The sequence below is a fragment of the Hyperoodon ampullatus genome (genome assembly GCF_949752795.1).
Source record: "Hyperoodon ampullatus genome assembly, chromosome: 18".
In the NCBI taxonomy this organism is placed as follows: Eukaryota; Metazoa; Chordata; class Mammalia; order Artiodactyla; family Ziphiidae; genus Hyperoodon; species Hyperoodon ampullatus.
Window position 1 is genome coordinate 34,288,693 of NC_136931.1, and position 26,744 is coordinate 34,315,436.

At 53.5% G+C, this 26,744-nt stretch overlaps 1 protein-coding gene across 1 annotated transcript in view; it reads right to left on the reverse strand.

The window, feature by feature from the left end:
* The window catches only part of NKD1 (NKD inhibitor of WNT signaling pathway 1), a gene marked incomplete at both ends in the record, with an annotated part of 85,511 nt that overhangs the window by 20,800 nt on the left and 37,967 nt on the right, over positions 1–26,744 (reverse strand). The window contains one exon of the mRNA XM_079723435.1: positions 7,805–7,871. Within this exon, the coding sequence (XP_079579561.1) occupies positions 7,805–7,871 (67 nt within the window). The remainder of the gene's footprint in view (positions 1–7,804; positions 7,872–26,744) is intronic.

Genomic DNA, 26,744 nt, shown 5'->3' on the forward strand with positions numbered 1-26,744 from the left:
CCTTGTGTCACATGGTATTGGAGTGAACACGAGCATTTCTGGAATCACGCTAAGGAGAGGGTGAGTTGGGGATATATTTATTTAGGTTTAGTGGGAAATATACTGTAAATAGGAATATATAAATACATATATTTGTATATAACTGGTTCATAGTTATGAAAGAGAAGCATGTCTTCTTTTTCTTAAAGAAGACCCCACCAAACTGGATAAGCTTGGGTCCCACAAAATCTATACCTACTTTGTCCAGTAAAGTAAGAATCAAACTTTTGCAAGAAATAATGGACTTGGGAGCTCTCTTTCACCTGCGATAGCTTAGCTTGTAGGAAGTGAGCACCCAGAGCAGGGTAGTCATCTTGGCCACCTTAGTGGGAGAGACTAACAGAGGGCAGAGGGAGAGATGATGGAGAGAGACAGGATGAACTATGTGTGTGTATGTGTGTGTGTTTTGATGACATGGTTTGAGCTCCTGGATCCAACCAGCCCTTCTTAGGCAAGATCTACCCCAGAGTTTTTCAATTTCATGAGCCAGATCTTAAGCGAGTTAGGGTTGCATATCCAGAAGAACCCAAAGAATCCTGACTTAACTATCCATCACTTGGAGCCCTTGCTTTTCAGGAAAAAACAAAACCAACAGCAACATATAATTGACCCAGTGCAATACTCCCGAAGCTGGTTTCTGGCAGTTTCCACCAGCAGGTGTCTACCCCTTCCTGGGTTTTTTTCTCCTCACTCCTGCTTCCCCAGGTTACATTTTTCTGTAAGTAGATTTTATTTAAGGGCCAGTTGTGACTGAGGGGAAAGAAGAAAGGGAAAAAAAAAAAAAAAACCCTTCCCAACAAATAGCATTCTGGCCTTTTTTTCTCATCAGAGCATAAGGTTGATGGCCACTCTGCTTTGAGGTTTGAATAGGATTGAGACGAAACATCTGTTGGGGGAAGGAGGGGGAAACGCCGGGAGAGGGAGAGGGAAAGGGAAAAAAGCCTTCTTTGGGCTAAAAATATCATGTCCCTTCCACTCTCCCCCATCCCCGCCCAAGTTAAAACATGTGATGAAATTCAACTTTTAAAATCTAACCCCGAGCTACTTGAAACTATGAAAGCCTCCTCGGTATCTGACACCAGTCAGAATTTCCACTGTTCAAGCTGAGCTTTTATGAAGAACAGACTTGAGAGAAACTGCTGTCACGGCTGAAGCCCGGGCTTCTGGGGGGACTGCACTGGAGTGGAGTCTGGGCGACTGACACTCACAGGCAGGACAGGCTCTGAACTGAGGGAGAGAAGCCAGCGGGGTGTGGCCTGCCTGCCCCCTCTGTCTGGGGGTCCCTGCTGCTCTGCAGTGAACTCCCCTTCCTCCCAGACTTATGGGAACCACCGGCCAGCCCCACCGATTGACAAGCCTCACCCAGGACTCGCATGGAGCTACCTGTGGCCACTTCCGGAGAAGTCCTCACTCTCTCCCTCTCTCTCTCTGTCTCTCTCTCTCTCTCTCTCTCTCTTTTCTCCAAATGATCCCTGAACTCTAGACTCGGTGTCCAACTGTCTACTCAGCATCTCCACCTGCATGTCAAACAGGCATCTTGAAACGGACATATCCAAAAACAAAAGCCTTGCCTGTCACCTGCCAATACCTCCACCGCAGAAGTGCCAGCACCGTTTCCTTAGTTCCTTAAGGCGAAAATCTAAGGTGTGCCCGGTATCCCTTTCTTTCCCTCCCACCCCTGACCGCCCACCTCCTGTCTCCCGGCCCTCCCCCATCTCCCCCAGACCCATCCACTTCTCTCCAGTTCCTCAGCCCCAGGCTAGGCCAAGGCCATCACCTCTCCCCTGCACTATCGCAATCACCTCCTGTTTTCATTGCTTCCTTCCTTCCTCGGAATGACCCATCCTTCCCAGGAGCCATAATTAACTGGTGAAAATGGAAGTCAGAATCTGGCACTCTCCTACCTCAAACTTTCCACCAGTTTCTCTCCAAAAGCAGCATGAAACCCAAGCCCATGGCCCCATGCTCATCCCCCAGGTCTCCTGCTGCCACATGGGCCTCCCCTCTGTGCTCCCCTAAACCCCACGTTCCTCCCATCTGGGGTTCGGCTCACCCTTCACATCCTCCTGTGGCGGCTCGTTCCTGGTACCTGCATGTCCGCTGAAATGTCACCTCCTCAGAGAGGCCTGTCACACTCCACCCTTCCCTGGGTGTCACCTCTTCACAGAGCGTCACTCCCAGAGACTTGTGTGCTCACTCCCTGGCTTATTTATCCACTACCCTGCCTCCCCCCTGTTGACACCCTGACAGCAATGTCTGCCAACCTCATGGGTGGCTCGAACCCAGAGCCCAGCAAGGCCCCACACCTGCAGCAGGTACTCAGTAAATACTTGCTGAGCGAGGAAGAGACTGTCCTCAGTCTGCTGTGTGACCTTGGACAGGTCACATCCCCTCTCTGGGCCTCAGATCTCTTACCGCAAAGGAAGGGGACTAACGGCCTCCCAAGGGCTCCTCTGCTCTCTGAATGGTTGACATCTCGTACCTGGGAGCCTGGATGGACTGGAGGGGGGCACATGGGGCCTGCCTGGGGGCCTGACTCCAGTGACTTTCATGGTGTTGGCTTCATTCTTCTTGTGAGCACAGTCAGTCCCCTCCACTGACAATTTTTCAACTTTACAATGGTGCAAAAATGATACACAATCAGTAGAAACTGTACTCCGAATTTCAAATCTGAATCTTTTCCCGCGCCGGCGATACGCGCGGTACGACCCCTCTAGTGAGGCTGGGCAGCAGCAGTGGGTCCCAGCTCCCAGTCAGCCACACGAGCACGAGGGTCAACAATCCATACACGTACAACCATTCTGTACCCAGACAGACATTCTGTTTTTCACTTCCAGTACAGCATTCAATAAGGGACAGGAGCTATTCAAGACTTGATTACAAATAGGTTTTGTGTTAGATGATTTTGCCCAAGTGTAGGCTAATGTAAAGTGGGCAAGGCTAAGCTATGATGTTCAGTAGATCAGCTGTACGCAGTGCATTTTTGACTAACGATATTTTCAACTTACAGTGGGTTTATTGGGGCGTAACCCCATCATAAGTCAAGGAAGATCTGTATTTATTGAGCACTTATGGCATGCCAGGCTATGCTGCGCACTGAGAGTGATAGGAGACACTCAGAGAGCCTAATAGGATTAAAGAAGCTTTGAAAATAGGCCTTCTTTGATCTGGACGAGTAAATAATTACAAACACCAGTTGGCTCCTCCTCAAGAAAGAGGAATCCACGAGACAAGAGTCAGGACAGCTCACAGACACGGGCATACGCTGAACCAGGGCTGTTCTCGGGGCTTATATAACCTCGCCATCTGCACAGGAACTCTGAGGAAGGAATACTATGACGGGCCCCAACAAGAAACTGAAGCACAGAGAAGTCAAGTGACTCTCCCAAGGTCACACAGTGAGTGGTGGTAAAGCCAGGCTGGATCTGGGGTCTGACTTCAGAATAAAGGGAGAAGGGTGCCTCTCATGCACTCCGACGGGGGTGCAGGGAGACAAAGTTCGAGCCACGCAGACTGGGACAGGCCCTGAACTCACAGTGGGGCTGCTCAGCCGTCCGGGTCTCAGTTCCAACACCACTGCTCTGCTCGGCAGGACCAGGGCCAGGGAAGCAGAGACCCCACGGACACTGCCAGGCGAAACCCGCCTTGGGCCAAATGGAGGCCTGCCTGGCAGCAGCCCTGGGAGCCTGGAGGGAGGGCCTGGCCCCAGTGGGAAGGGCCGCCTGACTCAGGGGCTTTTGGTCCTTAATGAAGGCAGGACTGGGTTCTGTGGAGTCAACTTTCTATGGAAGATGCCAAGCTGGTTGCACTCTGCCCGCTGTCACCTCCAAGCAAAGAGGTCAAAAGACAAGAAACAGCCACGATACTCAGACTCAGAGGGCAGAGGCTGAGGGTGAGAGGCGGGAGGGAGCTAAGACGCTGGGCAGGGGTGAGGACAGCATGAAGTGGGAGACAGAGGGGACCTGGAGAGAAGGGGCCTGCGACCATTTACAGGTCTCTCCCTCCTGACGGGAACAGTACTTCAGTCTTCGCTGGGTCGGGAGGACACCCCCAGACACAGTGCTTCCCGGAGGCCTGACACCAATGCCCACCTCGGGCCACAAGCTACAGGCTGCCACCACCTGTCGTCCTGCCCAACTGGGGAGGTGGGGACGTCGGGTGGGCACTGGAGTGAAGTGTGGGATGACCCTCCCCAGTCCTCAGCGCCCTGCTGGGTCAGCAGAGGAAGGTCCCTCTGGCCACCCCGCCACCCCCCCAGCCCCCAAGCCGCGGGTCCCGCCCTCCACACCCGGCCAGCTCTGGAGCGCGGGACTTTTCATGCTTACTTTGTTCTCTGCACAGTTCAAAAGGAGCTCACAGCCCCAGCCCTAGCTCCAAGCCCAGCCTTAATCTCCCATCCCGTGAGCTCCCAGCTGGCCAGTTAAGGCAGTTAAGACGCTGGATTAGGGCCGGCTTTACATAACAACGCAGGAGCTAAAGCCATCCTCTCCTGGGATGGCTAAAAGACTTCTTTTTATCTTCACGCCTCAGATGGCCTTTTTTTTCCCTTAACAGCCCTCCAGCCAGCCAAGAGGCAATGAACTTGGCCGACAGGAAGACAAAGAAGAGATTCAGGATTCAGCTCGTTCTCCCTTGGCCCGAGGCACTGAGGGATGCCCGCAGCCCCAGCTCCAGGCCAGGTGGACGCTTCTCTGTGGCCAGACTCGGCAGAGCTACTCTCACCAGGCCTAGCCGTGGGGTGGCCTGCCGTCCACAGCCATGTCCTTCATCCTGGGGCGGGAGGGGGCGCCTCGGACCTGGCGCCAACGGTGGCCGGAGAACCACAGACGGTCACTGGGGCCAGCACCCCCTCCAAGGAGTCTCAGGGGCCACACAGGCAGGCCCAGAGCAGTCCCACCCTACTGCTTTATTTACTTATGATTTTCACTTTTTAATTCTGTTATTAGTCTTTCATTTCAAAGGAATATATGATCACATTCTTCTCGTAAAACTTACAACATGAATTACAGTTAATACTACAATCCTCTGACCACGCTTTCCAATTTTAGTCTCTTCCTCCCCTGTCCAGAAGGAACTACTGTTTCTGTCCATCTAGACCTCTAGCTACACAATAGTATACATACATATGTGGTATACATTCATATATACAAGGAAATACAGAGTATTGTCTGGTACCCTTTTTTACATAAAAGATAACATACTGAATATAACACACCGCATCTCTCTGCAACCTGGTCTATCTTACCTTTTGTGCTTCTGTGTAAGCTTTTGTTTGAAGAAAAGGGCTGGAAACTTGACCACCAGCAACCTGATCTAACCCCTCAGTTGGGAAACTGAGTCAGGCTAGTGGCTCCCAACCCCTCCCCTCGTCAGTGGTGGCACTGCTGTGCCTGGTCACCATGAGTGACTGGCAAGGTGCCCGGGCTGCCCTCAAAGCTCGACCTGCAGCTGGTGGGCCGTAGGGATAGACCCAGTGCCACCAATCTCCACACTTTTCCCCGACAGGAGCTGGGACCCTCGGGCACCTCCTATTTATCCCCCATCCTTCAACCAACGTTTGTAAGTACCACCCCACAGCAGTTCATCCTCCTTACAAGGTGCCCACGTCCTCTGAGCATCCACAGAGTCCACATCCCCAGGCATCACGTTACAGAGGGCGAAGGGGCCCCATGATGGAGGGGCCTGGGCAAGAGCCACAGCAAGTCACGGGAGGAGGTGGCAGGGGAGCCTAGGCCAAGTGCTTTTCCTACTTCATTACAACGGGGCGCATGCTCTGCACAGAGAGATCAAACAAAGCAGAGAGAGGTGGATGCTGTGGGCAGGCCATTTCATGTCTGCAGGGAAAGATGCCTCATGTGAAATCCATTACATGATTTCAGACTGAGCCTCAATGGCCAGAGAAGTGCCTCATTTGGGGTAGTGACCAGGGACCCAATAAATGATGACTAGATAGACAGATGGTGAGATAGATGGATGGTAACTGGAGGATGGTTAAACAAGTTAAGGAATAAGTGATGGATGATGAAGAGACGGGCAGGGGATGGATTATGGGTGGCTAGGTGATAGATAAAGGCTGGCCAGCTGATGGATGGGTGACAAAAGAGTATGTAGATGAATGAATAGGCAGTGATGGCTGGGTGATGGGGGAGCAGCAAACGGATGGATGAGTGCAGGATGGGGCGGGTCATGCGTTATTGGGTGGGTGATGAGTGAGTGATGCATAGATGAATGGATAGATAGATGGGTGGTGCTTGGATGGATAGTGAATAGGTGGTGGACGGAATAGATAGAAGGATGGATGAACAAGAGGATGACCTTGCTAAGTTACCAGGTGAATGAGCAAATAAATAGAAAATGGAATGAGTGCCGAAGCCCATGTAATCAATGTCTGGGGTCACCTCAGCCTCCAGACCCTACATCCTGCAGACCTTTACCTGACTCCCCAGATCTACTCTAGGTACCAAGCCCCAGCATCTTTCCATGGAGCTGAGGATAACAGCTGAGGCTCGGGGGAGCCCAGGGAACAGTGAGAATCAAAGCCACTGAATCCCTGAGTGTAGCCACCAGATCCACAGGCAAACATGCTCAAGGGAAACACCCCAGAGCCTGGACAGAGCTGTCTGACACCCTTCTATTCAGGACCTGCTCGAATTTGAGCAAAGTCTGAGAGATATCTGGGTCTCCAGTCAGCCTCCAACTCCCGGGCTACTGAACGAATCTCTCAAAATAGCACTTCTCAAAGTACAATGAGCATACACGTTATCTGGGGAGCCTACTGCAGGGCAGACTGGATTCAGTAGCCTGGGTGGAGCCAGGGATTCTACATTTATCACAGCTCTCAGGCCCCACGTGGCCACAGTCCTCGGGTCTGGCCCAGGCTCCGCTCCAGAACCTCCTGGCACAGTCTCCTCTCCTCTCAAGGCCCTACAAGCCCTCCAAGGTCTAGATTCCCCCCAGAGACCCCTGGGCACCCAGCTCTCCTAACAGCGGCCTGTCCTGGTCCCAGCAGAGAGGGCTTTACTGTCATAAGGCTGCCCCAGTTCGGTGATGATTCAGAGTAAAAAAGGGAAACGCTGTCCCTTTCAGCAAATGCTTTCCGATCCCATCCAGTCCTTTCACCAACTCAGGGAATCAAGCAGGAAAAGGCCCTCGTTCCCATTCTACAAACATGGAAACTTGGGCTCCGAAAGGGTACATGGCTTCCCAAAGTCAAATCAGCATGCCAGTGGCTGGCCGGCCCTCTACTCGAGTGTCCTAATTCTTTCTGCAATGCAGTGCTTCTCCCTGAAGAAAGAAAGGAGTGAGAGCTACCGAGGAGAGCGGGGAGGGGCTGGGGGTGTCCGTGTGTGCGCGCATACCCGTGCTCCAGGTGAGTGACACAAACAGAGAAACACAAGGGCTACTTCATGCAGTGCTTACTACATACCTAACTCTGCTTGAGGGGCCTATGCGTGGTCACTATGATCACCCCCAACGGGGAAGCTGAGGTCAAACAACCTGTTCAAGACCCCACGGCTAACACGGAGCAGGGCCAGGATGTGAGCCTGGGTGGTCTGAATCCACTCCCGGAGTGGACCTACGAGATGCTACACTTCCCTCTTGCTTCTCACCCCACCTACTCCCAGCCCGCCCCCACCGAGAGTCAGAGTTCTGTCCTCCTCCACCTGGTCTGCAGGTTTTCTGGAGGGTACTTGGGGCATGAGGTAGACCAGATGGCCCTTCCCCACCTCACTGCCTTTGGGAAGAAAGCAATGGACTCCAATACCTTCTAACCGAAAGTCTTCCTCTTCCTCCTCGCTGAGCGTTTCTCTGAAAACTTCGCCCACGAGCTCCTATAGGAAGAAAAAGCAGGGATATTAAAGGGGTACTGGGGGCAGGTAGGAACCTGGCATCATTACAGTCAAGGTGGCATTGTGAACGTGTGTGTGGCTGGTCGCAAAGAAGCAGGGACCCTGTTCTGATTGGAATTTAGGTCAACTACGTAGATCCTATCACACTTGGAAAGTTAATTACTGCACTGCTTTTTAGGAACTAAGTTATTCTCAGCTTATAGCCCGCCACAAAACATTACACAGGACCACACTTCTCCCCCGGAAAGGGAGTTCCACCCTCCACCCTGGAAAAAGACAAAGATGAGATCAGAAAATGTCCCTCCTCTATCCCTCTGAGCCAACTTGATGGACTCGGGACCATAGCCACCCCTGTGGGTCCCAAGAAGAGACCTCAGTTTGGATCCTTCCTCTACCAGAGGGTCCCAGGGGGGCTGTCTTGGTGGGTTTATAAAGAGGACCTGGTGTGCTATAGGGCGGGCTCCCTTAACACAAACCCGAACTCTTCAGCACAATATCTAGAAAGCTATAGGCTCTGCCTTCAACTGACCTTCAGTCACGCCTCCTGCATCTCCCCCAACACACACACCTTCTAGCTACTGGCCTGCACACGCCTTGCCTTGGTCCCCAAGCATGAGTTTAAAATGTCCGGTATCTCATCCCACGTAGCAGAGCTGCTCGCAATCAGTGGTGAGGCTGCCACTCAGGTGTTGTCAGGCTGGCAAGGGAAGTTTGCTTGGTCCACAGGCTGGGAGGCTGGGAAATTTTCTGGGATGGCAATAAAGGTCCCATCTATCTGACCCCACCCCAGTAGGACAACTCTAGGTACAGAGGAGAACAGACTAGCGCCTGTCAAACCATCTTCTGTATTTATTGGTATTCTGCCAGGAGGAGTAAAGTGATCAAAAAAGACTGTTTTAAACAAAGGTAAACGAGACCCCTTACTGCAGGATTTCCTATGGTAACGGATGCTGTGGATATCTAAGTAGTAGCTTATGCTGCATCCCTCAAACCTATTTAGACCATGAAGTTTTGTTTTTTAAAAGCATCGCATGGGATTTGTGTTCTGAGGAACCCACGTTGGGAAATGCTCCTCTTTGGGGGAGGAGAGATGAGGTTGGGGGGCGGTGGTGTCACACTGCTTTATCTTTTTTAATGCCCACAGGATGCTATGGCAGTGCTTCTTGAACCACAAAAAGGCAAGCAATAAAAAAGCCCAAACTCAGCAGCTCTCACCAACTTCTCCTTTTGAAAAAAAGAGAAAAAAAGTATAAAGAAAAAGAAAAAACACCCTCTTCTTGAAAAATCAGAAGAAAAAAAATCCTGCACTGGAGATGCTTGAAAGAAAAACCAGAGCTCGCCTTGATTAACAAAAGAAAAACAATGCTTTGTATAGCTGATCTTATCAATTGGACACAGCTGGAGATAAGTCTCTTGCATGCATGTTTTTTAAAGATGAACAGCTAACGTTTTATGGATTAGAGATGGTTTTCTCTGTTCTCTTTCTTCTTTCAAATCGTTCTAGGGCATTACACACTCTTTCTTAGAGGTTGTTCAAATGTGGTCATTCAGACTCCTGGTGTCCCATGGACTTCAAAGCCAGGCTACTTTATTCCTCGAGTCAGGATGTCTTCTCTCTCCTCCTCTGCCAATTATTATAATCACCGAACACTTCCCGGGCTTGTAAACTGGCTGTTTGTGTTAACAGAGCTGGAGTTGACAGGGGAACTGGGAGACGGTGACAGGAAAGGGCCGCACTCGGCTGGCATCATTAGATGGCTGGGATGCCCCAGCAGCCAATTAAAGCCGATCTTTCATGCCAGAGGAAGACGGATGCCGCTTCCCTGGAAAGGCTGGCAGGCAGCGCTTCCTCACAGGAGCGGACGACCATCTTCAAGGGAAACGACACACCTGATTGCGCTGGGGCCTTGTGGAGGCTGGGAGCCGGCGCTGACTTCTGTGCCACCCTGACCACCCCTGGCAAGGCCGACAGGACCCGTGAGATGGAAACTTTTGGGCACCTGCATCTTTTTACTGGCACACTCAGAGGAGTTTAAAGACTCCAAATGTCACCAGCAGCAAAGCAGCCGTCTGGAAGCCCTATAACGATACCTCGCAGTATGTATAACACAGCCACAGTCATCACTCTGATGACGGCTTCAATGCTCTCTGAGAAGAACTGTCTGCTGAGAGGACTCAGCTCTCTGACATATTAAAGATATGTCTCTGCATATTAAAGCAGAGTTCTGGCAAGTTCTGGGGTTGGTGTCTTCCCGGTAAACCTTACCCTGCTCTGTATAACAGATCGAAGGCTCCTCAGCACCGTGGTCCACTGACACACAGTGCAGTGCAGGTGCCCAACTCTGGCAACAATTCATTTCCTCCACTGACCCAGACAGCCCGGGGCCTGAGGAGTGCCGTGTCTGTGGTCCTCAAGCTTTGAATCACTGCACCAGAGGCAACGTAAAATGTTGAGCCAGACACAGGATCACATCCTGGGTCCATGGCCGCCCTCGCCCTGGATGTGGCGCCAGCCACTGCCTTCTGCGAACCTCAGTCTACTTACCTGTAAAATGGGCATGTTGATAAACCACAACAAGAAGAAGACAACTGACACTTACTGTGCATTTCCTATGTGCCGGGCGCTTTATATTATCTCCCTTTATCATCACAGCAGCCCTGCTCTTTCCATCTCTCAAGGAACAGATGCTCAAAAAAATGATTTGCAAATTGTAAAGTGAGAGGTATAATTGCTATTGTTTTTTTCTACAAAGAAAGTGCCCCAACCCGCAAGGAATGAGACAGGAAAATGATGCCAATGACAGCCACTTACATCACCAAGCACTCATGGTGCATGAGGCACCGACCAACTGGAATCTTCACCAGAACCTCCGGAGAACAGGGTTCCCAATAGCCCTGGCTTTAAACGAGCAGGAGCCTCCAAGAGGCCAGGAGACTGGCTCTGGATCATCAGCAGAGCCAAGACTTGAGCCACCTCCTTCCAATGCCTGGCCTGAGCTTGTACAGTGGAATCGGGGCTCCTGTGGGCATGGGGACAGAGGTGGCCAAGAGTCCTGGCACTTGCCAGGGACCAAGAATCACGCTTAAAGAAGTGCAAGAAAACAGCCCAGCCAGCAGCTCCAGTGGGTCAGGGGCCAAGTACTCCCATCTGTCCTGCAGGACTCAAAAGCCCCACGGTTCTTCCCCACTAGATCTGGGACAGGGCCAAGAGTCAGCCGGGAGCCCTGCATGCAAGGTTTGGGGCCAGGCCCTCAGGACCATCCTGCAGGAAGGCACTTGTACCCCTCGACAGCCACGAGCCCCAGTGGGAACCCTAGCACGGAGGGTGCAGGGCATGGAACTGGCGTTGCTCAGACCTTGGTTCAAATGCCAGCTCTGCATCACACAAGCTGGTCATCTGGGGGAAGGAGCTTTATCTCCAGTGTGCCTCAGTCTCCCCAGCTGTGCACAGGGATGAGAGCAGTCACACTGTCTCAGGGTGTGTGTAAAGATCGAGCAAGCCATTGCACGAAAAGTACTTAGCATTACAGCTGATACCACGATGGGGGCTCAACAGACAGTATTTACTGTTTATTACTCCGACTCTTATTGTCAAATGGCTACCAGAACATTGCTGGGCAAAGCTCACCAGACCCAAAGTGCCCCTGCAGACACCGAGAAACACGCTCTTCTCCTGCCTGGTGCACATTTCTAGTGCTTTGCATTTAATCCCCAGGGCAGTCCTTTGAGGTTGAACCACTATTATCCCCACTTTACAGATGACAAAACTGAGGCACATAGAGGTTAAGTGACTTGCCCAAGGTCACACAGCTAGTAAGTGTCAGAGCCAGGATTGAAGGCAGGCTGCCTGGCTCCAAAACCCTTACCCTTCGCCACTGCCCTACAGGAAGCCCACACTCGGGGCATGGTATGCAGCGATCTCCCTTACTGTTCCCTTTGTCCACTCAGCCATCACTCTGGCCCCCTGGTGCCAGCCCCCTCTGCTCTGGCCTCCAGGACAGTCAGACTCAGCCTCTGCTCCAACTTCTCATCAAAGACTTTCCTGGATCCCCAGACCTTCTGCCCGGCCCAGCCTGGGGCCAGGCTGCCTCCTGCCTAGTGGCCGGGCTTGGTGGCCTCTCAGGCCACAGGATCCGGACCTGCCTCCCTCCCAAGTCCCAGCACTGCCCTCCTCTGCCCCACGCTGGGCCCCAGGAAGAGAGGGCAGCTCCTCTGGGTGCCGAGAGTGCAGCCAGCACCAGCCCAGAGCCCAGAACTGCAGGCACAATGCCTTATAAGGCGTCCGGAGACGGGAACCCACATCAAAACAGGGCCTTGGGGAGCGGGCTGGAGTTCGGTTGGGGTTTTTCCTCTTTGTCTTTGAGACTTCATACCCCTGAGCTTAATATCTCTCCCCATCGCCTGCCCCAGCAGTTCTTTGTCAATCTTTCTGTTCTCTAAGAACTAACAGATGTTGGTGCCACGGGGTTTCAAAGGAAACTCCTGGTGCCCACAGAACACGGCACAACTTATAGATTCCAAGAATGCACAGGGCTGGGACATGCCGGGGGAAGAGAAGGGTGGGAGGCAGGACCCAGCCACCCTGTAACCCTTAGATCCAAGCAGTCTGCCCTGGACCTGATCCAGGAAATTCCTGGCGAGCTCCCTCTTCCCAGCACACTGCATAGAGGCAGCGTTCCTGGGGAACTGGCGCTGCTGTGGGCAGGCCCCTTGGAGAGCAAGCTCTGGCCGGTCAGGGCAGGGATGCTCCATTCCCAGAACCCAGCCGGACCTGGGAGGCAGGCGCCTGCCTGCCCGCCCTTGGGAGCTTGAGTGATAGCAGATGCTTTACTTAACCCCTCTGGGCCCCATTTTGCTCTTCTGTAAAACGGGGATTTCGACGTCAAAGAGAACTCCGTAAGAAAATGCAGACAAAATATCTAGGACGGTGTCTGATCCAAAGGTGGGAACACAAGCATGAACTTCTCTCCTCCTTCTGTAGCACCCTACTCCTGCCACGTGCTCAGAAGAGTCTCATATTTTATCTTTGCCAAACCCTAATACCTAGTGATTCAATGCCTCAGTGTCCACCCTGGGACAACACTCACACGTGTGCACCAGGGAGGCATGTTCAAGTTCAGTCATGTTGAGGGCAACGTTGTTCCTATTAACCCACAGTCAGAAACACGCTGAACACCCATCAGAGGAAAGTGTGCTAGATCTACGCAGTGGAAAACCACGTAGTGGCTCAAAAGAGCCAGGCAGACCTGTACACACTGACACACAGAGCCCGCGCCACATGGAAGACACACAGGGTATGATGCTATTTGCATACCCAAGAAAACACCAAACACACACATGTACCATGAGATCGCCCACATCCCAATATCCCATGGTACCCAACATCCATGGCTACCCCCAAGGAGGGGAAGGAGACGAGATGGAGGGAAATAGGAGTCACAAACTTCAACTTTATCAGAATTGTTCTAATGTTTAAGATAAGTATATTCATGTGTCACCTGGGTCATTAAAACCTACTTTAACAAAACCGCACACAATAACCCACTTGACAAAAAAGGGGACTGAGGAGATTAAGTGGCTGGTCCAAGGTCACTTAAAGAGAGAAAGTGGCAGGGCTGGGTTAGGGCCCCCAGGCCCCGGGCTCCTTGTCTTGAGAATGGGGCAGCAGGCCACCACGATGCTCGTGGTCCCCTCGAGCACAGACCTTCTGGGGCTCCAGCCCCCTCCCCCAGCAGGGAGCCGGCTCCTTCTCTTGGGCTACACTCAGGAATCAAGAGTGAGAGGAAAACCAGGGCCGTCCACTTTCTGGGCTTCAATGTCCCCAACTCCAACATATGCCTCTAACTTGTGGACCTTTTACACTGCTGCCCCTGAGAGCCTTCTCTGGCCTCCCAAGTCTGCTCTACCCACAAGGGCGGGGGGAAGGGATAGAGAGCGCTGGCAGCAGCATTAGGGGGGGCTTCTGGGGGCCCTGGCTCCAGTGTCAGGGGCTGGGGATTCCCTCCTCCCCAGGGATGGAAGGGAAACAGACTCACTCTTCCTGGACCTGATTTCAGCAGAACCCAGATCTCAAGGGGCAGCTTCCAAAGAGAAATGGTACCTCCTCCCAAATGAGCAAAATGGGGCAGAGCCCTCAGCCACTCCCCTGAGGACACCGCAGCCTCCCGCGGTCGCAGGTCACCCGTGGGCGCTACAGGCCCAGCACCTGTCCCCCAGCATCCGCTAAGCCAAGTGGAGTCATCCCCGGGATCTTTCTCACGGGAGCTGGCGGGAAAGACGTCTTCTCTGGTGCCGAGGCTGCATCTAATCTCCTCTCCAGCTGCGGGAGAAGGCCCACCCCAGGAGAGAGCTCCCACAGGGACAGAGAGAGGCCAAGGCTGGGAGACGGCGCTCGCTTATGGCCTCAGGCCCAGCCTTCTGTAACAGGTAGGCTCCTCAAGGGCAGGGATCCGGGTCTGTCTTGCTCTAGGACAGCGCCTGATGCATAGTAGACAATAAATATCTGTTGGATGAATCCTGAGTCAGGTCCACCCTCACCGGCCTTTCCTGGGGAAGGACAGTTACAGAAGCCACTAAACTGCCCTCCTTGTTCACACCAATTCAGGTTACTGACAGCCGGAAGCTCCGACCCCCAAAACCCCCAGCACGAAGCCACAGTCTCCTAAAACCCGAGCCCAAGATCCCCAGCCAAGCTTGGAAGCCAGAGGGAGGAAGCTGCCACCGCCTGCTTTGCTGCAGCACCTCCACGAGTGTCCCCAAGCCCAGCCGCACGGTGGGAGCCCAGCGAGCTGTGTGGAGGGGAAGGCGGGCCCGCAGAGCTGGCCGGCGTGTTTGGTCTGCCAGGACCAGGACTGCAGGACTCCAGGGATGTGTGGCAGTAATTAAAATTCCTCAGATTTCTCCCTGGCTGCTTTTAATCTGCTCGAGGTGTAATCCCTGGGCCCACATCCCAGGGACTCCAGCCTGAGCTTGCTTCCTGGACTTGAAGGATCGCTTCTCAGGAAGGTGGACAGTGGGCAGGGAGTGGGACGGCAGGGAGGGCTTCTGACCCTTGGTGCCAGACTCTGGAGCCACCACATCCCCTTCCTCTGAGCCCCAGGTCCTAGACCCTACAGGGTACAAATAATCCCCAAAGATGGGTTTGTTCCGTCCTGGCGACACGGCCGGCCCCAGGCAGCAAAGAGCCAGCAAAGTGCACTCCCTGGGCTGTCACCCCCGCGAGCTGTCAGCATCCATAAGCCATCGTCCCAACTTCCCCCGGAACTGGGTCCCACTTGGGCTACCACGAGTACTTCATATGTTTCTTTAAATTGGCTCTCTCTCTTTTTTTTAAAAACTAGTCCTGCCGGGGGCTTCCCTGGTGGCGCAGTGGTTGGGAGTCCGCCTGCCGATGCAGAGGGCGCGGGTTCGTGCCCCGGTCCGGGAGGATCCCGTGTGCCGCGGAGCGGCTGGGCCCGTGAGCCATGGCCGCTGAGCCTGCGCGTCCGGAGCCTGTGCTCCGCAGCGGGGAGGCCGCGGCGGTGAGAGGCCCGCGTACCACGAAAAAAAAAAACAAAACTAGTCTTGCTGTAAGCAAGAAGATCAATAAAACTGTGGGTGTGATCTAGAGTTGGGGTTTTAAAAAATATCATGCATATGAAACAAATACAGGACCATCGAAATACAAGATGTCCACCACTGACCTCAAGTGCCACCCCCCCAGCAGAACATGGAACGTGCTCCGGGAACCACAAGGTTTAAGGAGCCCAAAGCTGAAGTGTCTGCCCACCTCCACTCTGAGCGATCAGGCTCTTTCTGACAGGTGGGAAGAGGGGAGGCACCGGGCGGACGAGGCAAGCAGCTGGTGAGGTTGGATGAAAGAAGGTTCTCACGGCCCAACAGATGCTCCTCCGCCCCACCCCCCGCCCCCGGCAACCACAGGCCCTCCTTCTAGAGCTCATGCTTTTGGAATGTGATTTCTGGACATGGAGAAAATGGCTGATGCCAGCAGAAAATGGCAAAGTTTAGCATGACCCAGAACGCGCCCTAAGCTCCAGCCCCCAGATTTCAGAGCTCTTCGGAGGAGATGACCCAACGCAAGGCAGAGTGTCCAGGCTGGGCGGAGAATGGGGCTTGCTGCTGCGTGACTGGAATTTTCCTACAAGTCAGCGTTCAAAGGAGCTTCTACAATGGAAACCAGGATCCAACGGGCTTGTCGGGGCGTGGGAGTAACTGAGGTCACGAATATAAAGGGCTCAGTGATAATCATAACCAGCGTTTCTTTGGTTCGGGCCCGGCATGTGCCAGCGCTCTGCTCAGCACGTTAGGTGCGCTGCTAAACGCTCCAAACTGCCCCACGAGCTGGGTGCCGTGGTCGCCCGACTTCAGCCACGAGGAAACTGAGGCTTAGAGAGGTTAAGCGGCTCACTGGACGGTCTGATTTGGACCCTGGCTCCTCTGCTGTGTACTGAGTGACTGTGTACAAATGATTTCACCTGTCTGTGCCTCAGTTTCCCCATCTGAACATGGAAATGACGGCCCCCCGCCTGGCAGGGCAGCTGCAGAGGGGAAATGGGAGCACTGACGGAAGCGTGCAGCACACGCCAGGCAGTCAGCATGTCGTCAACACAGCTGTTCCTTCTCTCTCTGGGCCCCCTCTTTCACTCTCTGCCCTCCCATCCTCTTCCACCCCCGCTGTCTTCAGGACGCCGTACAGCTGATCAAAGCCGGACCCAGCAGGGCCTCAATCACCCTACGAGGCCTCAAGCAGCATCCCCGGCAGGCTGCCTGCACTCAGCACCTCTCAGAGTCTCTGCCTCCTGCCTGGCCACTGGCCAGCCGTGCCACCGCCAGCTGACCCTGCCACGCGACTGGTCTGCCATGCCACTGGTCATCACACCACTGGCCTGCCACACCGCTGGCCTGCCGTGCCCCGCAGCCGAGTGCTGATAACGGGAGAGGCCAAAGGGGCTGGGGTGCGCCTCTGATGGAGCAGCTGGGCCTGCCTCTGCCAGCAGCTCCTGGCCTTGGGACAGGCCCCAGGTCTGCTGCCAGGGTCCAGCGCGTGTGCCCTGCCGAGCAGGGTGGCCGTGAGCCAGGCTGCTTATGACAGATGGCGCTGTCGTCTGTTGAGCAGAAAACGGGGCCTCCCCAGACCCCGGGCCACTCGTTGTGGGTAAAGGTCGTGTGCCCTTGCCCGGGGCCAAGGCCAGCCCAGTCGGGGGCCCCGTGCGGCCAGGGTACCCAGGGAAGTGTGGTATTTGTCTCAGCCTTGAGAGTGAGACGCTTAGGCTCTAGCTTCTGCTAATTTAAATAAATAGATGGAATAAGATCCTCTTGTTTCGAATATCCAGAGTCCTCGTCATTTTCATGAGAGAACCAGGGAACAATGGTTTGGGCCAGACTCTGGGACCGTCCTGCTACACACACACAGGCTCTCTCTCTCTCTCACACACACACACACACACACACGCAGAGCCCACCCCATCTGGCCCTGAAGTTCTTGCAGGAGTCATCTTCCTGCCCCTCTGATCCTAGCTGACACCAGGCCTGCCTTCCTCTCTCCTGGTCCCTCACCACACCCCCATACCCCAGCTGTGACGACCCCTCACCATCACTCTCACAGGCTGGACCGCCTGCCTCAGGGCCGCCAAACCTTGCCTGTGCTCTTTCCTCTGCAGGGAGAGCCCTCTCCCCTTGACTGCCGGGTGAAGTCTTACCCCTGCCCCGCTCTGGTGTGACTGCTGCTTCCCAACGTCCCCACTCCACCGAACTGGGGCAGAATCAAGGGTCACCCCTCTGGACTCCCAGAGGACTCAGTTCATTCAGGATCTTAGTTGATGATGTGTCGCCCAATCTGTGCCTCAGTGTCCACATCTGTAAAATGGGCCTGTGACCCAGGAGTGCCCTGAGGGTCACACAAGAGGTTGCCATGAAAGAACAGAAGAGTTAAAGACACTGGGAGTGAGGGGTCCCAGGGTCCATAGTGCTGTCAGGTGGGTGGGCAGGTGAGGAACAGCCTAGAGTCTGATCCCATTGTCTTTATAAAGAAAAGAGGCATATTCTCCGGAATGTTTCCGGAAGGACACGCAATAGTAGTGGCTACTCTTGGGGAGCTGAGGAGCTGTCCCTCCAGCTGTCCAGCTTTCTAGACTGTTTGGATTTTGTATTGTCTCTCTTCTTTCTCTTTCTTAAACCGAGAACAGGCAATGTTTTTTTGCTGTTGCTTTTGTTTTGGGGTTTTTTCCCTTTTTTTGGCCACGCTACACGGCTTGCGGGATCTTAGTTCCCTGACGAGGGATCAAACCCGTGCCCCCTACAGAGGAAGCGCAGAGTCCTAACCACTGAACCGCCAGGGAATTCCCTACATGCGACGTTTTTCTATTAGAAAGAAATTAAATTTTGAAATTAAACTTGATCCATGAAGAAGAATGACACGGCTCCCCTGCCTACTTGACAGCTCCATCAAGCCGCTGGGCCGGAATCTCAGACCTCACGTGTCCCAGACCTGCTCCCGATTTCTTCCCTGTGTCCACCTGGGGCAGCTTCCTCCTTCCTGTTGCTCAGGCCAGAAACCCGGGAGTCATCCTGCCATGTCTCTTCCAACCCTTCTGTTCAATCCACCACACATCCTGTTGGCTCTGCCTTCAAAAGGTACCCTGGGGCTTCCCTGGTGGCGCAGTGGTTGAGAGTCCGCCTGCCGATGCAGGGGACACGGGTTCGTGCCCCAGTCCAGGAAGATCCCACATGCCGCGGAGCGGCTGGGCCTGTGAGCCATGGCTGCTGAGCCTGCGTGTCCGGAGCCTGTGCTCCGCAACGGGAGAGGCCACGACAGTGAGAGACCCGCGTAACCACCCCCCCCAAAAAAAGGTACCCTGACACCAGGTCCTCACCTCCTCCACATCCACCCTGTGCTCCAGGCCATGCAGACAGGCCGTCCTCCCTCGCCAGGATGATGACGATCATTTTCTATTCTCTGCACCCACCTCCCACCCCATTCTCCAAGTCCTCCTAACGCCCCGCGAAGCCCCACCTAACCTGTTGCATCACCTCCCGAGCCTCGTCTGTTACTTCTGTCACTCTGCCCCAGCCACCCAGGCCCCCTTGCTGTTGCTCAGACATGCCTGGCACTACCTCAGGGCCTTTGTACTTGCTGTTCCCTCTGCCCGGAATTCTTTTGCCAAATATCCCCTCCTCCCACCCCTCCTTCGCGTTTTCGTCACCATCACCTCAACACCTGGGTGAGGTCTTCCAAATCCCCTATTTATTTATTTGTTTGTTTTTGGCTGCATTGGGTCTTTGTTGCTGCGCATGGGCTTCCTCTAATTGTGGCGAGCAGGGGCTACTCTTCATTGCAGTGTGCGGGCTTCTCAGGGCCGTGGCTTCTCTTTGTTGCAGAGCACTGGCTCTAGGCACACGGGCTTCAGTGGTTGTGGCACGTGGGCTCAGTAGCTGTGGCGCATGGGCTTAGTTGCTCCGCGGCATGAGCGATCTTCCTGGACCAGGGCTCAAACCCGTGTCCCCTGCATTGGCAGGCGGGTTCTTAACCGCTGCGCCACCAGGGAAGCCCCAAACCCCCTATTTAAAATTGCAGCGCCCCCTCCACTCCCTCACCCTCTTCTCTGCCTCCGTTTTCTCTGGGGCACTTACCACCATCTGACACACACATCAGTGCCTGACAGAGGAGGCATGCAACGAATACGTGTTGACGACTGAACGCGGCTCTATATTTACTGACTCAGAAAGACATTCCCCGCATTTTCTTGAAAGAGAAAAGCAGTTGCCAAAGAGCAGAGAGAATCCGACTGCATCTGCTAAAATTATCTGCGTGTGTTCCATGCAGTGCAGTCAGAGAGACCCATCTGGAGAGACTGGCACCAGGAGGTTCCCAGAGGTTTGTTCCTGGGCGCCGGATTCAAGGTCGTCAGTTGTTTGCCATCAACGTGCATGAGGACTTCTATGATCATAAGTAATAGCAGGCATTTGGAAGAAAGCACATGAAAGCAAACAGAAATGGGCCCACGAGCCGGTTCTAGAAGGACTGGCACATGGAAGTGTGCCAGCAGCATCCTGGCCCCAGCAGATGGTGAGGTTTGCAACTCTCCAGTGAACTGGGTGGTTTCCTGGTCCTCGCTGGGAGGGAAGGTGGAGGCGCTGGGCTTCTCTGCACCCCAGACCCCACTGCTCCCTCCCCCAGCCATGCCATGCTCACCGACCATGAAGAGACCATTGCCAGAAAACCGCCACTTCCCACTGCCTTAGGCAGCACACGCATAGGAAGCCGAGGGGCTGGCAAGACCCCTCTTTGTGGTCATGTAATGCAGACAAGGCCTTGATTCCAGAAATGGCATGAGGCCAGCTGAGCATGTCAAACTGGGCTGTCACTGGGCGTGGGGGAGGGTGGCAGCTCCCTCCTCTCAACCCAACCACTGCACACCAAATTCTGCGTTTCCATTCTCAGGCAAGGAAGGGAGGGAGGGAGGGAGGGGAAAATGTAGGTTTGGGGGATCAGGAAGGCAGCCCCTGCTGGTCTGGTCAGCAACCCACGTCTAGGACTACTGTTGCTACAGAGTGGTCCTCTGGGAAGTCCATGGAGGTCTGGAAGATGCTGTGTGGCCAGCATCCAAGGTCTGAGGATGCTTTTGGGTCTGGGGGCAAGAAGGCATCCATGGCAGTGACTTCATCCATCACACCTGTACCTTGTTCCTCTGCAGCCTTTGGGTCATCTGACTCACCCAACAACCCTGGGAGGTCAGTAAGGGAGTTACCACCCCCTTTTACAGATGAGGAGACTGAGGTTCTGAGAGAGGAGGTGAGAACGTGAGCAGTTGGGAGGTACAGGACCTCCTGGGAGGAAGGCTCTCGGGACAGGACACCTGGTGTGTGCCTGTGCATAGCAGGAGAGAAGCCTGCAACACACGCACACACACAGCCTCCTGGACCACAGGTGTTGGAGCCAGACTGGAACCCTCATTCAGAAAGGTCCAAACCCCTCTAAGAATGTCCCCCCAGAGCCTCCAAAACCAGCAGCAAAAGAGGCAGCAAAAGATCAGCCCCCACACGGGCCGGAAATAAAGACCAGAGCCCCTCAACTCCACCAGAGGCCGGGAAGTGAGCATTTCTGTGAGCCGGGTTCTGTGGTCGATGTAGTTTGGGGAAGATCCTGGGATCTACTGGGGAACTTCTCAAGCCTTTATAGACTATTTGCATTAGGAACCCCCTCAAGGTGTCCACCACATGCGGGATTTCCCTGACCCCTCTAGATCCTTTGATGTAGGCTCACCTCTCAGTCTCTTTTACCCCCCAACCCTTTCCTCCAGTGTGCAGTCCCCGCCATCAGCCCACACCTGGGAGGTTTCTTCAGAGAACAGCCCTAGGGCTTTGTCTATGGGGTCAAAGAACCCCAAACCCCACAGCCCGCCCCCACCAGGTAGCCCTGCGCCAGTGACCGCCTGGAGCAGAATGAAAGCCCAGCTTCCACGCCTCCAGTGGGGACTGACTCTGAGCCACAGTTTATAGTCCAGAGCTCCCCACAGGGTCAGGCTAAAACCAAGACTTTGCCTGCAATTGCACCTTGCTTGCCTTCTTCCCCTTCTCTGTCCTGTCTCCTCCCCTCCCGTACTGGTCTGTCCTGGGAGAGACAGAGAACAGACCTCCATGAATCACTGGCACACAATCCTCGTCTCAGGCTCTGCCTCCGTGGTACCTGTGGACCTAAGCCATCTCTCCACTGAACTACCTGGGTAGTTGGAGGAATCCTGACACATTTGGTGAATTCACACAGAGCAGACAGGCCTGTTAGTCTCGGATAAAGGCATCACCCCATGGCCAGCAAGGTCAAGTACCAGGGGCCCTAATGTCAGGGTTCAGGCTTGAGTGGCAGGCAGGTGAGGACAGACATTTTTTCCCACCCACCACCCACCCCACCCCCACTTCAAGAAAGCCTCCCCTTCTTTGAGGCCTAATTCAAGTACAGGAAGCCCTCTCTGAGCACCTCACGCCCCCCAGGACTTCTCTTGCTGACTACCCACAGCTCTCAGGGCAGCCTTCACAGACGGTGCCTTCAGGGGGAGTCCAAGGCTGAAGGAAAGCTTTTCATCCCTTTCATCACCTCTGCACTGGGCACCTGTGACTTGAACCACCTCTCCCGCTCCCCTCAGCATCCACTCCTCTTTCTTCTGGCAACACTCTGATTTTCCTTGGAGAGGCACGCCTCCATAGGCTCGCCAGATTTCACAAATAAAAACACATGACACTCAGTGAAACTCGAATATCGAATTCAATAATTGTTTTGTATAAGTATGTACCATGCAGTATTGGGGATATACTTATATTTTAAAAAATGTGTTATTTATCTGAAATTCAAACTGAACTGGGCACCCTATATGTTATCTGGAAACCCTACCCCTCCACCATTTTCATCCAAGAGGTGTGGACAGGGCTGATTTCTCCCCCTAACCCAACAAGGATGAACACATGTCCCAGGCCTGACCAATGAGAATTCTGCACATCCCTGGCCACAGGGATTGGCCAAGGCTGGGCACATGACCCAAGAAGGCCAGAGAGATGCTCTGGGATTGCCCAGAACATCTGCTCTCTTTCTGGTGACATTAATGAGATGTGAGGGTAGGCATCTGACACTGAGGAAAACATTTTACCTCCTCACAGGGAGAGTCTGTCTAAGAAAAAAGTCATCACAGAGGAAAAGAGAACCAGGAGGTGAAACAAAAGAAAACGTGTCCTCACAACATTGTCTGAGCACCTGGATCAAACTATGCCTGAAGCTAGTACTTCCCCTAGACTTTCAGTTACATGAGCCACTAAATGTCCCCTTTTTGCTTAAGCCAGTTTGAGCTTGTTTTCTGTCATGAATGAGTCCTGCTCAATTCAGCCTCCTCTCACCCTACCCACCCCTGGCACAACGCTGGGCACAGAGCCCATGATCAGAGAGTATTTCAGTTGCATGTGTCTGTAACGTTACACCTTACTGTGCAAGGTCGTGTGGGATTATGGGAGAGCCTGGGCTTTCAAGTCAGGCAGGCGCACTTCCCATCCCAGCTCTGTCCCATCCTCATTCCAGGACCTTGCACAAATAACTCAAGTCTCGTGAGCCTCAGTTTCCTCATCTGTAAAGCAAAGATACTAGTACCTATACCTGCCATGTCCCTATAATTTCACTGCCCAAACCAGGACACTTTTGAGAGTGAAAGGGGGCAATTTTAAGAACCAGGCCAGGACAATAGGAGTGGTTGGAAATGTCTTGGGTAAACAGGCCAGTGGTAGCCTGACCTACAGCTGACCTTACCCACCTCCACCTGACCCACGGTCAATGCCTTCCATCCTGTCCACCCTCCCCTCTGCCCAGGACACTCCCCCCACTCTCTCCTTCTAGCTACTTCTGCCTCATCTTTAACGTCCCCTCTTGGAGAAGCCACCCTGAGGCCTCCAGACTCAGTATGGTCCCCTACTCTGTGTCCCCCGGCCGCCTGGGACACCCTCGTTGTCCTTAGTGGTCTGTATGACTACTACTTGTGGATGGCCAGTCTCCCCTCGTGGCTAAACCCATCAAGGACAGGGACTGTACATTTCTTCCTCATTACTGAAGGCCCTACGGACCTGGCACAGTGCCTGGAACACATAAAACGACAGCCAAAAAGGTAAACAGCTAACCCCCTCCTTTTCCTCCTCTCGGCGGATCCTGTATTTTCTCCGCGTTGATAAAACCATCCTGGGTGAGATGTCAAGCAGGGCCAAATGGGACTAGGATGACGGAGTAGGGAGGGTGTGGGGTAGGGGCACGGCCTGCCCCCGGCCGGCCAGGACGTGCTAATAATGATCTCAGAGCCAGGGACTCTGGGGACAGCAGTCCCAGAAGGCCCCGCCCAGCTCGGCAGCCCCTAGGCGGTGGCGGCGGCAGCTCACTGGCCCTGCGACAGTTTTCACTGATCTGGGGCCAGCATGGACTGGACCTAGGCCGGTTGCCTATTCCAGAAATCCAGCCCTGGCTCCTGTTCAAAACACAGGCCCGGGGCCTCCCTGGTGGCGCAGTGGTTGAGAGTCCGCCTGCTGATGCAGGGGATACGGGTTCGTGCCCCGGTCTGGGAGGATCCCATATGCCGCGGAGCGGCTGGGCCCGTGAGCCATGGCCGCTGAGCCTGCGCATCCGGAGCCTGTGCTCCGCAACGGGAGAGGCCACAACAGTGAGAGGCCCGCGTACCGCAAAAAAAAAAAAAAAAAAAAAAAAAAAACAAAACACAGGCCCGGCATCTCCCCACAGCCCCGGCCAGCTCTGTCCTCAGCAGCAGCAGCCAAGTCACTGCCCAGAATGCAAACTGGGCAGGTGCAAAGGGCCTCTCCAACCAGAGACCAAGGCCGTGACATCCCACACACACCCCGCACTGTTCCACTCATGAGCAGACAGCGTCCCCTTGGGTTGCTCAGCCCCTTCCCACACAGCAATCCTGACCTACCCCGGAGCAGCCTCCTCACTTGATTTCCTGGTCCAGCCAGGCTCCCAGCCTGAGGTCAGCTACCTGGAGAACACTGCCACACTAGCTCCTTGACTCACAGCCCGTTCAGATGGCACACCACTGCTTTATTTTCACAGGCTCCCTCTCCCTGCTCTACAGCCCTCAACGGCTCCCTATTCCTGACCAACTCAAATCCTGCTGTAGTCTTGCCCTACCTTCCCAGTCTTGCTCACTGAGAGACAAGTGGTTATGGGCGTGGGGGGATACTAGCTTGGGAGCTGCACATTCTGCCTCAGTTTCCCCATTTGTACAAAGGGGGCTCCAACAATCCATGATTCCATGGGCTCACGATAGGGCCCAACCAGCCAGGCCCTGACCTCCGTCCTTCCTCTGCTCTTCAGGCCACCATGAAGGGCTACTGTCCACTTGCAAAGCCACTGGTCAGCTCTCAGGACCGCCTCTCTCAGGAGCAAAAGTGCCTTGAGGAGAAGGAAGGAGATCTGTGAGATCTGAATGCTTCCCTCAATCAGATTCTGGATCGGCCCAGCACGTAGCTCCCCCAGCCCCACATATCCTGCCCCAGGAGTGAGAAATGGACAGCTCACAGACTGAGAAACAGCAAACACATGAAACACTCAAGGCAGGACCCCAGCAGCTCAGCCTACGTGCACCTCAAAAAATAATACTTATCAAGGTTAATCTCACAATAGGTTGAGTCCTAATGGCCACGAGCTTGGATGGTGCCACAGGTACCAGCAGCATCGCCGAGTGGGGTGGGGCTCAGATTCTGGCCCAGTCTTCCCCAGGTTTGGGTCTTGGCTCTGTCACCTACCAGCTGTGTGATGCTGGGCAAGTTGTTACCTTCTCTGTGCCTCCGTTATCACCTTTGAATTATAGGGAAATAATAATACCTACCTCATGCAGTCATTGTGGTGATTAAATTCAGTAATATTTGTAAAGTACTTAAAACCGTGCCTGGCTCATCAGAAGCTCTTATATAAAGGTCTGTTCAATAAATAAAACCAAAGATTACAATAAAATACATAAAGAGGTACTCGTCATAGAAAAGAAGGATGATTCCCCTCCCCACCAAAAAGGATGACTGTTTGTGAATATCTTTAGCATTGGTTGGCTTTGACGTATAGGAAGGTATAAATTTCCGTGGATAATTTTGCTTCTTCCGTTGGGTGTATGCCAGTCTTACATGAGGTACTGATATGTTCTTGTATTATCTGTACAAGCACAAAAGGATCGATATGGGGAGATGAGGTTGGTCCCAACAGTCCTGGAAAAGGTTGGGCCTCTTCCAGAAACAGGAAGACTAGACCGGCAGGAGAGGTTACTCATAACGCCAGGGTCAAAAGAGGGATCCCACGTGAGCCATCTGCACAGTCCCTTTACAGGGGAGCAGGGATGGCCCGGACTGCAGCTACCACCTCCCAGATGAACCCTCAAGGTAGCTTCACTAATTACAAGATGGTGCTAGCAAGGCAGAGCCCTGCCTTCATAGCGCCCCTGACTAGGGGAGGAGCCTGCAAGCCCCGGTCACAAGGGGCTTCTGCCACACAGCACTACTGGGCACACTGGACTGCAGAAACGCAAAATCAAACAAAACCCCAGGAGTTTCTTGTAGACAGCACATAGTTCCTTTGGTTTTTTTTTTGTTTGTTTGTTTGTTTGTTTAATCCTTTCAGCTGCTCTGAGTCTTCAACTGAGGAGTTTAAGCCAGTTACATTTAAAGTAACTATCAAAAGGGAAGGATTCACTATTGCCATTTTCTTCCCTGTTTTCTGTTAGTCTTACAGTTCTTTTGCCCATCTTTTCCCCTCTTGCTGTCCTCTTTCCTGTTTTGGTGAATTTTTGTGTGAATCTTTGTATTGTTATGCTTGTACTCCTTTGTCTTTTCCTTTTGTGTAGCTCCTCTGGGTATTTTCTTTGTGGTTACCAGAGGGCTTACACAGAATATCTCGGTTATAACAGTTTATTTTAAGTTGCTGAAAACTCAAGCATACAAAAACTCAACACTTCCCCCCCCACCACCACCACATTTAACATTGTGGTTGTCACAATTTACATCTAGTTATATTGTGTATCTATTAATATATTTTCTAGTGATAGGTATTTTTAATATTTTGTCTTATAACTTCTGTACTGGAATTTATTTATTTATTTATTTATTTATTTTTTTTGCGGTACACGGGCCTCTCACTGTCGTGGCCTCTCCCATTGCAGAGCACAGGCTCCGGACGCGCAGGCTCAGCGGCCATGGCTCACACGCCCAGCCACTCTGCGGCATGTGGGATCTTCCTGGACCGGGGCACAAACCCGCATCCCCTGCATCGGCAGGTGGACTCTCAACCACTGCGCCACCAGGGAAGCCCTCTGTACTGGAATTTAAAGTGACTTA